At 40.8% G+C, this 15,324-nt stretch overlaps 1 protein-coding gene across 3 annotated transcripts in view; it reads right to left on the reverse strand.

Annotated features, from left to right (window-relative positions):
- The window catches only part of cabin1 (calcineurin binding protein 1), a 244,075-nt gene that overhangs the window by 122,340 nt on the left and 106,411 nt on the right, over positions 1 to 15,324 (reverse strand). For all 3 annotated transcript variants that reach the window (XM_033043465.1, XM_033043466.1, XM_033043464.1), the window contains exon 28: positions 8,633 to 8,746. In XM_033043465.1, coding sequence (XP_032899356.1) covers positions 8,633 to 8,746 — 114 coding nt within the window. The remainder of the gene's footprint in view (positions 1 to 8,632; positions 8,747 to 15,324) is intronic.

A 15,324-nucleotide genomic window follows, 5' to 3' on the forward strand; every position in this document is an offset into this window, starting at 1 on the left:
GATGAGGAGAGACGGAGGGTCAGGGCAAAGGAGGGTTTGGGGGAAGGGACAGATGTGGGGGGAGAGGGAGAGGGAGAGGGAGAGGGAGAGGGAGAGGGAGAGGGAGAGGGAGAGGGAGAGGGAGAGGGAGAGGGAGAGGGAGAGGGAGAGGGAGAGGGAGAGGGAGAGGGAGAGGGAGAGGGAGAGGGAGAGGGAGAGGGAGAGGGAGAGGGAGAGGGAGAGGGAGAGGGAGAGGGAGAGGGAGAGGGAGAGGGAGAGGGAGAGGGAGAGGGAGAGGGAGAGGGAGAGGGAAGAGTAAAGCGAGAGGAAGGTTCAGGGTGAGGGGAGAGGGAAAGGGAAAAGCAAGGGGAGAGGGAAAGGGAAGAGCAAGTGGAGAGGTATTGGTTACTTTTGTTAACTTTACTTCAGTGAACTGTAGATAGTGTGAAAGTGGTTATAGCTAGGAAGCACAAGTGATTGTACAATTTATGGATGTTGGTCAGAGTGCCAGGGAACTCCCCAGTAATTCTGTAAGTAGCACCACAGGCTCTTTTCATGATCATCTGATAGGGCAGGCAAATATCACATCTGAAAGATCACATCTCCAACAGTGCCCTATTCAACCAGACTGGTTAAAGATGGAAAAGGAAGATTGTTTGCCTTTTGAAATTGGCTCGATTTTGTTAGCTCCCATAAAACTGAAGAAAAAAACCTATACTGAAAACCCTTTAATATATAGTGGTATACGTATTTGGAAACATTTTAAAAAGACTTTAAAATAGATAATTTATCACTCTTTCTTCCCATTGTAAACAATCCTTCATTTAAACCCTCTGTGTTGGATAAAGGTTTTACACAATAGAAAAATTATGGCATTAAAAAGGTGGGACATCTTTATAGGAAAGGCATTTTTCTTTCATTTCAGGAGTTACAACAGAATTATGGACTACACTCAAATAACTTTTTCAGATATTTACAACTTAGAGATTATGTTAAATCACATACACAAGATTATAGAAATAGAGAGCCAGAAACTCTTTGATGAATGTTTGAATAAACATCCTAATACAGATAGGTTAATATCTCATATTTATAACACCCTTCTAGATAGTGAGGTCCCATCGACGGAATTATATAGACAAGCATGGGAAAATGAATTAGACCAACCTATAATGAAAGATATTTGGGGAGAAAGTCTACAACATATACATCAATGTTCGTTAAATGCCAGACATTTTTTAATACAATTTAAAGTATTACATAGACTGCATTACTCTAAAACAAAATTAAATAGAATATTCCCACATATCTCTCCTATCTGTGATAAATGTCAATACTCAGAGGCTAATTTAACTCATACTTTTGTAAATTGTATAAAAATCAAAAATTTCTGGATGGATATTTTTAGAATAATTTCTGAAGTTGTTAATACCTAATTGGATCCCGACTCAAAATTAATAATTTTAGGAATATCAGAACAAAGCCTAAAACTTACAACGCCAAAGAAACCTCCTTGATTATAGTACTGGGAAAAAATTAATAATAACATTTTGGAAAAGTCTAACAACCCCCACAATTAAAATGTGGATTATGGAGATGTCGGAGACCTTACATTTGGAAAGAACTAGACTTGTCTTAATTGACAAACAAGAATTATTTGCTAGAATATGGTCTCCATTTATTGACTTTTTGAAAGGGTAAAATGCAGGGAAGTCTGACTGAAGCTTGAGCCCAGGATTAGATGAATAGTTATGTTTTATAATCTACGGGCCTATCTCCAAAGTTGTATAATTTATTCTATTATTTTCCTATCGTGTTTTTTTTCTCTTCTTTCTCACTATCTATAAAAAAAACAAAAACAAATAGAAGCAGAGGTAATATATAATTGATAAATGAGGATCCCTATACTCTGATAGTTGGAATCCCATCTATTAACAATATGTAATTGATATACTAAATGTGTTTTGATTATGATATGTACATGCTTCTAATAAAAATATTATTAAAAAAAAACAAAAAAGCGCTCCCATCACAGTACTGAGAGAAATAAACATTGGATGTTGGTCAGAGTGCCAGGGACCTCCCCTGTAATTCTGTAAGTAGCACCACAGGCTCTTCTCATGATCATCTGATAGGGCAGGCAAATATCACATCTGAAAGATCACATCTCCAACAGTGCCCTATTCCTCAGCAAGTGAACTAGAGCTGCACTCTGGCAAACCAACCACAAAGAACCTTCTACCTGGCAAAATATTTTCATTTGTTCAACCTGACTTGATTACAAATTCAAGTTGTAGAATTATTTAAATTCTTTTAATGCAATTAATCCTTTCCATTAATGGGATAACACACAAATAAATCAGTAATACAATAAATTAATGATGAGTAATACAAGGTAACCAGACCATAATAGTGCGAAGTACAGAGAGGAACCAAAACAAAGTCCATAGTAGGTCATAGTTGCTGACGTAAGATAGTGGTTGGTGTTGTGCAGTGTTCAAGAGCCTGATGATTGCTAGGCAGATTGAGGATCTTTAATGATACTAGCTCCTTTTTTGAGGCAGAGCCTCCTGTAGATCCCTGCAATGGTGGGGAGGTCAGTAGTTGTTATTGACCGGGCAACGTTTACCACTATCTACAGCTTCCGTTCCTGGGCATTCCAGCTACTGATCCAGGCCGAGGTGCAACCATTCAGCATGCTTTCTACCGTGCACCAGTAGAAGTTCGATAAGAATTTGATAACTTATCAAATCTTCACAATCTTCGAAGGAAGTAGTGGTGTCAAAGAGCATTATTTGTGATTGCAACAAAGTTCTGGACTCTGAGTAGATTTCCAAGAACTTGAAGCTGTTGACTATCTCCACCACAGTCCTGTCAACAAAGATAGTTTCATGGATCCTCGGCTTTCCCTTCCTGGAGTCAACAATCAGTTCCTTGGTCTTGCTAACAATGAGAGCAAAATTGTTGTTCTGGCACCATTCCATCAGATTATCAATCTTTCTCTTGTATTCAAAAGCTTCCCATCAGACATCTAGTGCTGGATGTGCAACTGCCATCGTTCCTCCAGGTTCAACTCTCACAAGTTCTAGGAGCAGAATTAGGCCACTCTGCCATTCAACCATGGCTGATCTATCTTTTCCTCTCAACCCCATTCTCCCCATAACCTCTGACACCCCTACTAATCAAGAATCTATCAATCTCAGCCTTAAAAATATCCATTGACTTGGCCTCTCTTTTCCAGCATCTGTCTGAAACTGAAACAAATTGCTGGCAACCTTTAGATCTCATTTGATGGCAATGAGGCCATCACTAAAAGACAGCACAATTCTCCCTCTGTAGCAATGCCCAACTTGGATCCTCCCACAGCTCCGCTTTTGTTGAAAATCCTCATTCACAATTTTGAAACCTCCAGATCTGGCTTGCTTACCCTAATCCTTAACTCATGATTCCATTCACACTATACTGGAGTTTGCCAATTAAAAAATAATTCAATGTAAAAATTCACATTTTATTTTCAAAACCCTCTAAGGCCTTGCCCCTTGATTCTTTGCCATTTCTTCCAGTCTCCTAATCATTCAACATCTGTCCTTCTCCACTTCTGGTTTCTTGTACACCCCAATTACAATCAGCAGTCACTAATAGTCATGGTTTCAATTACCAAAGCCTTAGGCTCTGGAACTCCCTCCCTAGATCCTTCACCTTTCAAAGTCAAAGTCAAATGTATTCGTCACATGCACCAACCAAAGTACAATGAAATTAACTTGCCATGCAGCGATACAGTTGGAAAAAAAAGAACACACAATACACAATGAAAACCAACACAAACTTTTTTCCCTCAAAAAAAAATTGTCCATCAACACTAGTTTCTCAGGCGACTCAATTCCATATTTTATGAAGTGCCTTGGTCTATTCTGCTACATTAAAGGTGCTGCTTTATGACAAATTAATATTTTGTCATGTGAAATGCGCCTAAATCTTTAACAGAATTCTTTACATCAGCCTGCGATATGATAGAAATTTCCAACTAATATCCATAATTTGAAAATATATAGCACAAATAAATCAGGAGCTGTAGCAGGCTGCTTAGTGTCTTCCCGGCCAAACATTTAATAAGATCACCATCAATCCGATTATAAACTCAACTCCACATTCCTGCGGTAATCTTGCACCTCCTGGCTGATGAAAAATCCACCTATCTCCACAAGTGCACGTAGAGAGGATATTTCCTCTTATGGGAGAATCTAAAACAAGGAGTCACAAATTTAAGAAGGTAGCCCCTTTAAGGTACAAATGGGACTTCCAAGGGTCTCTGAAACTATTTTTCTCAAGGGGCTCCATGTTCACTCTGTCCAAACAGCCTCTGCTTTCATCTATTTAGTTTTAACGCAGCAGAGAGGATATATTGGAAATAAGCATAACAAAGGCAATTGACTTTGTTAGCAAAACAAGTAAGGACTGATGTCAAACTAATACAGTATGCTGCCCATAGAAATGTGTCACTTTCTGTTAATATCAAGCTTGACAACCAGCTGACTACTGGGCACCAGCAAGCTAGGAGCTACCAGTCATTATCTGTACTTTGAAAGTGTGAAGTTTTAACATTTTGTTTGCTTGTCCATTCCAGAACACACAAGAGCCTTGGTTAACTATGTAGAAGCATAATGGTAATTTTTAACGGCCATAAATGGGATCACAATAAATATTAACATTTTATTGAAACCCAACAGCCTCTAATATGCTCACTTGTGAACTGAACAGAAGGAGAGCAAGGAAACAAGCAGCCAACCTGCTCCCAGGAGGCAGGATGGAAATTCAAGCATTTGGCTCAGACTGGCAACTGCTGACTTCAAACACAACAGAAAATGCCAGAATCACTCAGCAGGTGTCGAGAGAAACAGTCAACATTTCAGGGCAATGACTCTTATTCAGAACTTCCGATTTCACCTGTGTTTCCATTTTAACAATGGCTAGCTAGGCTTCCAGGAACCAGGAAAACAAGCACCCAAAGCGAGCGCAGCAACTAAATGGCTTGTGGTTCTGTAGGAGTCATTATCCAAAGGGTCCACCCAGTTAAAATGCACAGCAACATCTCACCCTGACTATTCTCCCAGGCAGGACTCAGGGAAACAACTCACCATCATCTTCTCAATTTGGGACGAGCAATAATGACTGGACATCACTGATACCCAGATTCACAAAATAAATTAATAAAAGAAACACGGCATATGATTCTGAAAGAAAGGATCGTTTCTTTGATCAAAATAGTTGACAGAATTCTTCATAGAACATTTCAGGTTTATTGACACAATGAGAGTGTACACTTGTCAACTGAAACAATCCAAACATTGTGGAGAGAGGTACACAGGAACGAGGTATGAACAGTAAGGTGGATAAAAAGTTCAAATAGACATTCTAATCACTTTGACACACACACTGTTTTTCTCATGGAGTTTAACCAGGCAACTGAAGGGGTGCTACAAGAGGGTCTGTACCACTAGGGTTGGGAGAACTATGGGCAGAGACGTTTGCAATACTCATTGGCAATTGCTAACCGTTGAGAAATTACTGATAGGTAAATGTAGGTAGATGTCAGCATAAGGCAGGACCAAAATAGAAGCTGATCTCCCCAAATCAAAACCGCCCACAGACAGAGAAATATCTTGCTCCCGAGTAAACTCTATGTTTGGACTAGGAGCATCCAAACTACCATTCCTGGGCTGGGGTCACTCCACACCAACTTTAAATTGGTTCTTCAAACACAAATTTTGGACCCTCGTATTCCAAACTCAACTGAATTCAAGGAATGCGATGACACAAATATAGAGTTAGATTGTGCCAAAAATCAGTTGGTCTCCTGGAATGTTAGATTTCTTCTTGCAAGCTAGTTATCACAGAACTGTTGATAGGAAAAAAAAACCATGTTGTGAAGGTTTATAACACAGATTTGCTGTACTGCTTAACACAGAAAAACATATGTGATTCAATGATCATCAACATTCCAATACAATGCTCATTACGATTCTCAAGGATGTGTTTGCAGCTCCTTGCTATATTCCTTGTACACTCACAACTGTGAGGCCAAATTCTGCTTTATCTACGGGTTTGCAGAAGACACCACTGTAACGAGCCGGATCTCGAACAATGACAAATAGGAATAAAGGAAGGAGACAGAAAGCTTAGTAATATGGTGTCAAGACAGCAACCTCTCCCTCAATGTCAGCAAGACGCTGGAACTACTTATTGACCGGGAAGTGTGATGGAGCAAATGCTTCAATCAGCATTAATTGTGAAAATGATTGAGAGCTTCAAGATCCTCGGCATAAATATCACCAGTAACCTGTCCTGGACCACAACATTAAAGCCACAGCCAAAAAAGCACATCAATGCCTCCACTTCCTCAGAAGATGAAGTTCAGCATTTCTCCAACGACTCTTACCAACTTCAATAGATGCACTGTAGAAAGCATAGAATCAGGATTTATCACAGCTTGGTCTGGCAACAGCTTTGCCCAAGGCAGCAAGAAATTGCAGAGAGTTGCTTAGCCCATTTCTTCACTCAGCCCAGCCTCCTCACTGTCAATTCCATCTACACTTCATGTTGTCCTTGGAAATCAGCCAACATAATCAAGGACCATTTACACCCAGGTCATTCCCTCTTCTCCCTTCTTCAGCCGGGCAGAAGATACAAAAACTTGAAAGCACATATCATCAGATTCAGGAACAACTTCTTTCACATTGTTTTCAGACTATTGAATGGTCCTCCCATAAGCTAGGGTATAGTCCTGATATTCTAACCTACCTCATTGTGGACCTTGAACGTTTTCTCTGTAATTGTGATGCTACGACGTTGTAACATGATATTTTTGCACTCTGGCATATTTCTCTTTGCACAACCTGTCGTACTTATGAATCACTTCATTGACTCGTGTATAGAATTATTTGATTTTCATAAGCATGCAATTAAAAGCTTTTCACTGTATCTCTGATCAAGTGGCAATACATTACCAGTTTCTTGCAGCCTTGGACACAGCAGCTGTCAAATAAAATTGTGATGCTGCTGCAGCTGAAGTTAAAGAAACTGCAGTCTGAAGAAGGGTCTCGACCTGAAATGCCACCCATTCCTTTTCTCCAGAGATGCTGCCTGTCCCGCTGAGTTACTCCAGCATTTTGTGTCTATCTTCAGTTTAAACCAGCATCCTACACAAAGTTGTGAAGTTTCCAGATGGGATGCTTTCTGCGACGTAAGCTGGTGGGAGTCATTAAGACATGCTGATTTTCCTTTGTCTTCTACGTCTTCTATGACATTTGTAGATGTCTGCAGATGTGGTACGGCAGTGGCTTTTTGGGATGATCGACAGCTCCGAACAAGACTGCAACAAATGTTGTGGACACAGCCCAGTCCATCACTCTGACAAGCCTCCTCCCCACTCTACAGTTCATGCTGCCTCGAGAAAGCAGCGAGCATAATAATCGAGGACCACTCACATCCCAGTCATCCTCCCTGAGAGACAGCTATCTTTACTTAAACTGCAAATCTAATTCAGTTCACAGATGCATAAAGTTTACTGTACTGACAACTGTTTATTCTATTGCATGCACTTCTCATCTGTGTTGAGATTGGTACAACCAGACAGATGCTATTGGTACTGGGGTCACTCCATCTGAATCTTTATTAAAAACAATGAATGCACATGACTGCAAACACAAAATGTGTCTGTTATGACACAACTATCAGCATTGACCATCATTATACTGTGAAACTGACAGCAATTTACTAGAGGATGCACATGTGCCGCTGGACATGGAAATCCAGTAGCTGCTTCTTGTGGTTACTTGCTTGTTCATATAGTTTTGCAGCAGCTGTCAGCATAATGAAGGGTAATTAGGAATCTGGTATTTAATAAAACTGTTCCTGCTGCAAAATACCTGCCAAAATGCTGCGAAAATTAATTTATTATAAATTATATGTTTTTAAATGGTTAAACATGCCATAATTATGACTTACCCAAATTTACAGGCACTTAAAGAAAAACAATTCTGTGTAACTGTATTCCAATTCCCTTAAATGGACTTTCAAAACATAATGTATTTTAAATTTATTTCATTAGCTTTAAAAACAGTTCATGATATTGTAGATTTTACTTTAATCCTATTAGTTTCAATCTTTATTTTATGCTTTATAATCACTCATTTCAAAATAAAATATTTTATATAATAATATGTAAGCCAGTGAGGACACTTTGTTTTGGTCGCCAGGTTGATGTCAGTGGTTGTGGATCTCAGGGATTAGATTGAACAGATTGCCACGGCTACTAACACCACAGGAGAAGTACACATCTTGGTGAATGCTGTATTTCCCATAGGCAGGTATCGCCAAGTCAGTGGGAAGTTCCATCACTTCATCACTGAATGTAAAATCCAAACCGCTTATACGTGGACAAGATTCAGTGCCATTAAGATATCAGATGATTACAAAATGAAAGCACAGATAGGAAGAAGTGCCAAGTTTGCAGTTGCCCTAAATAAAGGTAAGATAATCCTGCTTAATTGTTTATTTTTGGTGATGTCTACTAAGCGCAACTGCTCACAACATATATTGAATATAGTAAAGTGATGGGAGCAAATTATTTGAATTTTTTTTTCCATAAACTTACATTAAAAAAATTTGTCTTGTTCCTCTCATAGAAGAGCCCTTGTGCTGGCATATGCTTCAACTGTTGCCATGGAACAGTAACACCAAGCAACACGTCTCGAGCCCAGTTCAGGTTCTGCAGGAAGATTAAATTGGGAAAGTTACAACAGTGATCAAAGGAGTATGTTAACATACTTTAAAGTGGCACACAATTAAACAAAAACTTGGTCATAGTATATTGGATTTACTAATGGAACAAAAAATTACGACTTAAAAGAATACACATTGGGTTGAATATTCTAGCAATGGCTGTGGCTTCAGTGTCCAGCTACTTTCATGCAGCCTGTTTCTGGATGTTAGTGGATTCACGTTTGCAAGTCTTTTAATGGTACTCTTAATGAAACTTTTAACTTTGTTAAGACAACAACAAAAAATAACTGTTAATATGTGTTAAATGTCTCTAAATTCTCCCATAATTTTATTAACATAATATATTTTACATTTTCTTCAGTAGCTTTTAAAAATTTGTGATATTTCAAATACAGCCAAACTCCATTAATCAGGGAGATTTGGGAAATGAAGGTGCCGATCTAGAAAACTGTCCAGACAATTGATGTTCTTTCAAATTAAAAACCCAACACTTCTTAAATACGTGTTCAAAAAGGAACTGCAGATGCTGGAATATCGAAGGTACACAAAATTGCTGGGGAAACTCAGCGGGTGCAGCAGCATCTATGGAGCGAAGGAAATAGGCGACGTTTCGGGCCGAAACCCTTCTTCAGACTGATGGGGGGTGGGGGGGGGGAGAAGGAAGGAAAAGGGGAGGAGGAGGAGGAGCCCGAATGCGGGCGGATGGGAGGGTGGGAGGAGACAGCTAGAGGGTTAAGGAAGGGGAGGAGACAGCAAGGGCTAGAATTCTTTTAGCTATTATATAGGTCAGTGCTATAAATTTTCCCATGAACCTGGTGAGTTTCAGAGGACCGCTGTGCCAAAATCCCTAAATGCTCACAAATTAATTCCTGGAATAGGGCAGATTTTCCCATAAGGAGAAAGTAAGTCGGATTGTTGAGTTCAAAATAATAAAAGATGAAACATTCAAAATTCTTAAACAGAGCACAAGGTGCTGGAATAACACAGTTGGTCAGGCAGCATCTCTGGAGGACATGGATAGGGGTCCCAACCTGAAACATCACCTATCCATGTTCTCCAGAGATACAATCGCTGAGTTACTCCAGCACTTTGTGTTCTATACAGGGTTCCGACATCTGTAATTCCTTGCGACCCCAGAGCTTGGCAGGGGTGGTGTGGTAGATATAGGGATAATATTTCTTCTAGCATGTGTATCTAGGTTCAGGGGTTAACATTTGCAAACCAAGTGGAGGCAGTCAACCATTCAGGACAGATATGAATAAAAATGTCTTCATCCAGAGGGTGGTGAGTTTTTTAGTAATTTCTACCAAGAGACTATACAAACTCAGTTGTTGAGTATATTAAAGACAAAGTTAGCTAGATTTTTGAATATTAAATTAATTTAAGGAGATTGGGTTAGTTCAAGAAAATGGTGCGTTGTAAAAGATAAGCCGTAGTCCTACTGTTGGGCAGGACAGGTGTAAGGGATCAAATCGCCTAGTTCTGGTTCGTATGTATGCTCATATGTACCAATTATTGTCCGTTATGGGATATCAGCTGTCCCCAATTCATTCAGATTCTACTACATGCCCATCAAATATACAATGGGCCAACTTTGGTCAAAGTAGTTCCATAATGATAATGATCGCCTTTTGATGTTGATTAACCACTAGTATTAAATGCTTCAAAACTGCATTATAAATAGATGCTTGACATTGCTCTGTGCAAGTTATACACAAATCTTTAATTCAGCTGAAACAGGAGTATGTCACAATCAATTTCATTTCAATGTGATAATTACAGGTACTCATCAAGGCTCTATTTCTGTACATTTTGACTTTCTTGCTTTTAATACTTCTGCTTTGAAGAGCTAATTCACATGATATTGTCAGGAGAACTGGCTGAAGGGAGGTACACCATCCAGTGGTACAGATAATCACTAGAGATAGTTGTTAAACCTCAGGCTTCATCCACTTCAGCCATATTTTCCTCATGTTCTTCCAAGCCAGTTCATTGGCATGCCCCTCAATGCACATTGCTTAAAAGGAAAAAGTCATAGTTTATGAACATAAATATCATTAAAAAATACAACACTGCATTAATACTCCATTGATGCCAAACTCCAGACATTCCAATGACAAGTTGCCCATCATATTTAGGGGAGTGGCAAATCAGTGGGATGTGGAGAGAACAGTTTACAGTTAAAATTAGGGAAGGAACAGAACTGCGGTATGAGCCAGAATAGAGTCAACGAGCCCTCTACGGCATAAAGAAATATGAAATATGAGGATCTGGAGCATGACTGAGCAGACTGTGACAACAATCTCAAGTATGTGTGCAACTGAGTATCACATTATCAAAGTCTTCCAGGAAGTCTGAGACCCGAGTTCAATCCTGACTACGGGTGCTGCTGTACGGAGTTTGTACATTCTCTTGTAAGCTTCTGTAACATGTAGGTATGTTGCAAAGCCTACCTGAAGCGTCGGTGAAAATCTTCCGCAGCCCGTGTGCGCGATTTTGGCGCCGTTTAGAGGGGGCGGGTTTAAAACGCGATTTTCTCTAGGCTGTTCAAATCGAAGATGTTCAGCCTAGTTAATTATTAACGGAAAATCGCTGAAAGACCCTGTCGCAAAAGCTATTATTAGGTTTAACGGCCTCGTATAATAGTTATAGTAGTTTAAAAATCAGTCTCTAAACCCGCGACCGGCAGCAACCGCAGGGTCTCATAAAGCAAACCACAGGAGGTATGCTGTATATTTTTACATTAAAAAGGGCTTCTAAAGATCCCTTTATACAAAGTTTAATATTGCGAGTAGCTCATTTTGGGCCCATTATATCGCGCAGTATTTTTCTGGTCATTTGGGGCACAAATCTACCGCAATGTGAACGTTCTAAACCAGCGCGTTCCACAGGGACCCACTGGAAAGCTGATTTAAAATGGACTTTAATTTACAGCAATTGAACACTAAATTCCTTCCATTTGGCCTATAAATTAATGTAAATGAGATTTTAAAATCATGTTTTATTGTGAATTATTTGTGAATATTACTTGGACATTTAGGCTATTTAAAAATGTTAATCATTTATTAAGAAATGGATAGATGTTTAGATCTAGTAATTGAAGTCTGAAATTAGCTACAATTAGGTAACTAACTAATTATATGCTTTAATTTCAGGTCATCCAAGTAAGATTATTTTATATTTGTTTCAGAATGCTTCAATCTATGATAACTGAAAATTTCATTCAGTTCTCTTAATTTTTAAGAAAGTTATGGGCTTTTGACTGTTCACGATCACAGCTTTTTTGTTATGTCCATAGAAAATCAATAGGGAACAAGATGCTCATTTCCCAGTATGAAAATGGCCATAACTTTTTAAATACTTGAGATATGAAAGTGAATTAGGTGTCAAATTAAACTTATTTTTATGCTTTATCTGATGGGATAAATTACAGACTTGATTTTTAAAATCTCAAAATTTTGTAACATTGCTATAACATGGATTACCAAAAGCAGATAGCCCAAAGCACCCATAGCAAAGGTTACACTATAGACACAAGGTTGGGAGCAGAAAAACCTGTTTACAATCAAGATTTAATGTTCCTTTATATTTAAGTACAGTCAGTTTCTAAAGAGAAAGTGTCATCCAAACAATTTACAGATTATTAATTACTCAGTCACTAACTTGTCCTGCATCAATTGTTGATGTAATATTACATGTACACAGCAAACCAACCGTTTTGGAGAAAATAGCAACGCAGTGCTTGAGCAGATCGCAGAGGAAACTGTGGATTCACTTTGCACAGATTCATGCAGTCCACCATGCTGTCAATATGACCCACTTGCCCACTCTTGCCCATCTAGGAAGGAAAAGGAATGGTCTCACCCCAAGGTGCCCAAGCATTATGAACAGCATGTGGTTCATATAATGAACCACAACTGGCGAATCATGTAGAAAGTATTAACTGGAAAATAGGACCCAAAGAGAAACAGCCGCACATACTATGGGATGGATTAAACATGTGCAGGAGGGAACATTTTCCATGGATGCAAAATCATATTCCTCCCTCTTCTCATCTCATCCACCAGTTACAACTCCAATGTCATGACACAACCTTGATAGGCAGTTAGCTTGTTAGCTACAAAAAGAATAGATGATAAATTTCAAATTAGAGTTTATAAAAAATTATTGCAGGTGAATTGGGTAATCTCGTTTATACCTTAACCAAATTCGAGCAAGATGGAAGGTGCACAAACATACACACATTTATATTTTAACTTCTTGAAGATCAAATTCTTAAACAAATTTTAAAAGCCTTTGGCCAGATCCTCTTATAAACCCAGAACAGTTATATAGGAGACAGTTCCGGCCTACTTTTGATTGATACAAATACATCGATAGATACTCCTGAACACATCATCAGTGATGTAACCTGGGGTCATTAGGTGTTTCGGGTCTTTCAACATCAGACACCCTCACCCAGGCGACCCAGCCGTGGTTGATCAGACCACGACTTGTGTTCAGGTGGCATTCGCTCCTCCCCATGGACCTCCTCTCCTGATCCAGAGCCATCTCGAGGCCTTCTCCGCTGCCTCTCTGGTGTTCTTGATGGCCCTTCTCCTTGCCACTCCGTTTATGCCCAGTGCACTCAAGGCTTTGTAGAGCGATTGCCCTGCAAAACCTCTGCAGCCAACCTCGATGGGCATACACCTTGCCTTCCAGCCCTGCTTGCGGCAGTCTATGACCAGTTCTTCATATTTGGCCATCTTCCTCTCATGGGCCTCCTCCAGACGGTCCTCCCACGGCACTGTCAGTTCCAACAAGACGATGTTTTTGGTCGCCTCTGAGACCAGGAGGATATCTGGCCTCAGGGTGGTCGTGGCAATGTGCTGTGGGAACTTCAGCTGTTTCACCAGGTCTACGGAAAGTTGCCAGTCCTGCGCAGTCGCCAGGATTCCTGATGGATTCCTGGCTGCTGTGGTTCTTGGCAGCTGCACTCCGGCCTTCACGAAGGTGATCATCTGGGTGGTGGGGCGTTCTCGTCTGCAGCTGCTGATTCCCATGCTGATGGCTTCTGCAATGGGTTTGAGAACCTGGTCGTGACGCCATGTGTACCGGCCCTGCCCAAGAGCCTTTTGGGCAACAGCTCAGGATGTGTTCCAACGTCCCCTTGCCTGAGCATTGTGGGCAATCTGGAGATTCCGCTTTGCCCCAGATGAAGAGGTTCGATGGGCTGGGCAGGACATCATACACTGCCTGGACCAGGAACTTGATGCGCTGTGGTTCAGCCTGCCAGAGCTCAGTCCATGTGACTTTTCGGTCCATGGCCTGCTCCCACCTTGTCCAGGCTTCCTGCTGCCTCAATCCAACTGCTCTGGTACACCTCTCCTCCTCCACCACTGCCCTCACTTCCTCCTGGACCACCCTGCGCCTCTCCTTCCCCTTGGCCTTGTCAAACTGGGGAGATGGGAAGATTCCCAGGCCTGCTCTTCCCCGAGTCACTGCTCCCACCAGGACTCTGTGGCGTATCCGGGACTCTGCTTGCAGCACGGCTTCGCCGGCTCTCCACTTCCTCCCAGTTTTCACCTCCACCCCTGCTTGAGCCACCTTGGGGTCGCTGGAGTCCCTGTACAGCATCACCTCTCTGGCCCGAGTCACCTTGAACTCCTCCTTCTTGAAGATCAAATTCTTAAACAAATTTTAAAAGCCTTTGGCCAGATCCTCTTATAAACCCAGAACAGTTATATAGGGGACAGTTCCAGCCTACTGACTTACTTATCAAGAGAGAGGCAATTAATTTTCTGCACATCCGCATTCTTCCATCCAGGCCCATTAAATGTTCTGTATCACCAGGCTTTTGCATTGCCACTGGCGATCCAAATAGAGCCAACATTAGTCTGGGCTCAACTGCACAAATCCACGGGGAGGTCCAGGCCTCTGACTTGGCAAGGGCCCATGAATGGACGGGAGGCCAGAGAAGATTGGGCCCCGGCTCGGTGAGGTGATGGGACCTGCACTTGAGAGGCTGGAGAAGACAGAACCCTAGACTCGGTAGTTGGATGAGCGGGGCACCTGGCTCGGCAAAATGCTGGAGGGGACGGGACCCTGGCTCGGCGATCCAAGCTGGAATATGCTTGAAGGCTCTGAATTAGGAAAGGATCAAAGTCTCATTGGATCAAAAAGCCAGCCAAAAATAACCCTTCATTGTCCTTGGTTAAAAATGACTGACTGGCTGAGGTCACAGACGGGTGATGAACAGCGTGGAAATCCATCTTTGCCACAAATTCAGAATAGTTATTAAAAGGCAACAAGGGAGAAAATCCAGAAATCCTTACGATCAGAGAATCTATTAACCCATTGTTAAAAGGGTTTGAATGTAAAATGATTTTCTCTAGGTATAGAAAGGCTACTGTTGCTGTTGGGAAAAGGTAAACCGCCAGGACAATGAGTCAAGATGTACAATGTGCTCTAACTTCCTCAATGTAATAATAACTTTATTTGTATAGCACTTTTCATACAATTGAATGCAACAAAGAGCTTTTCACAAAAACCCAGGTCTAAACAAAAATACGATTTAAAACAGTA

Source organism: Amblyraja radiata, chromosome 25 (genome assembly GCF_010909765.2).
Source record: "Amblyraja radiata isolate CabotCenter1 chromosome 25, sAmbRad1.1.pri, whole genome shotgun sequence".
In the NCBI taxonomy this organism is placed as follows: domain Eukaryota; kingdom Metazoa; phylum Chordata; class Chondrichthyes; order Rajiformes; family Rajidae; genus Amblyraja; species Amblyraja radiata.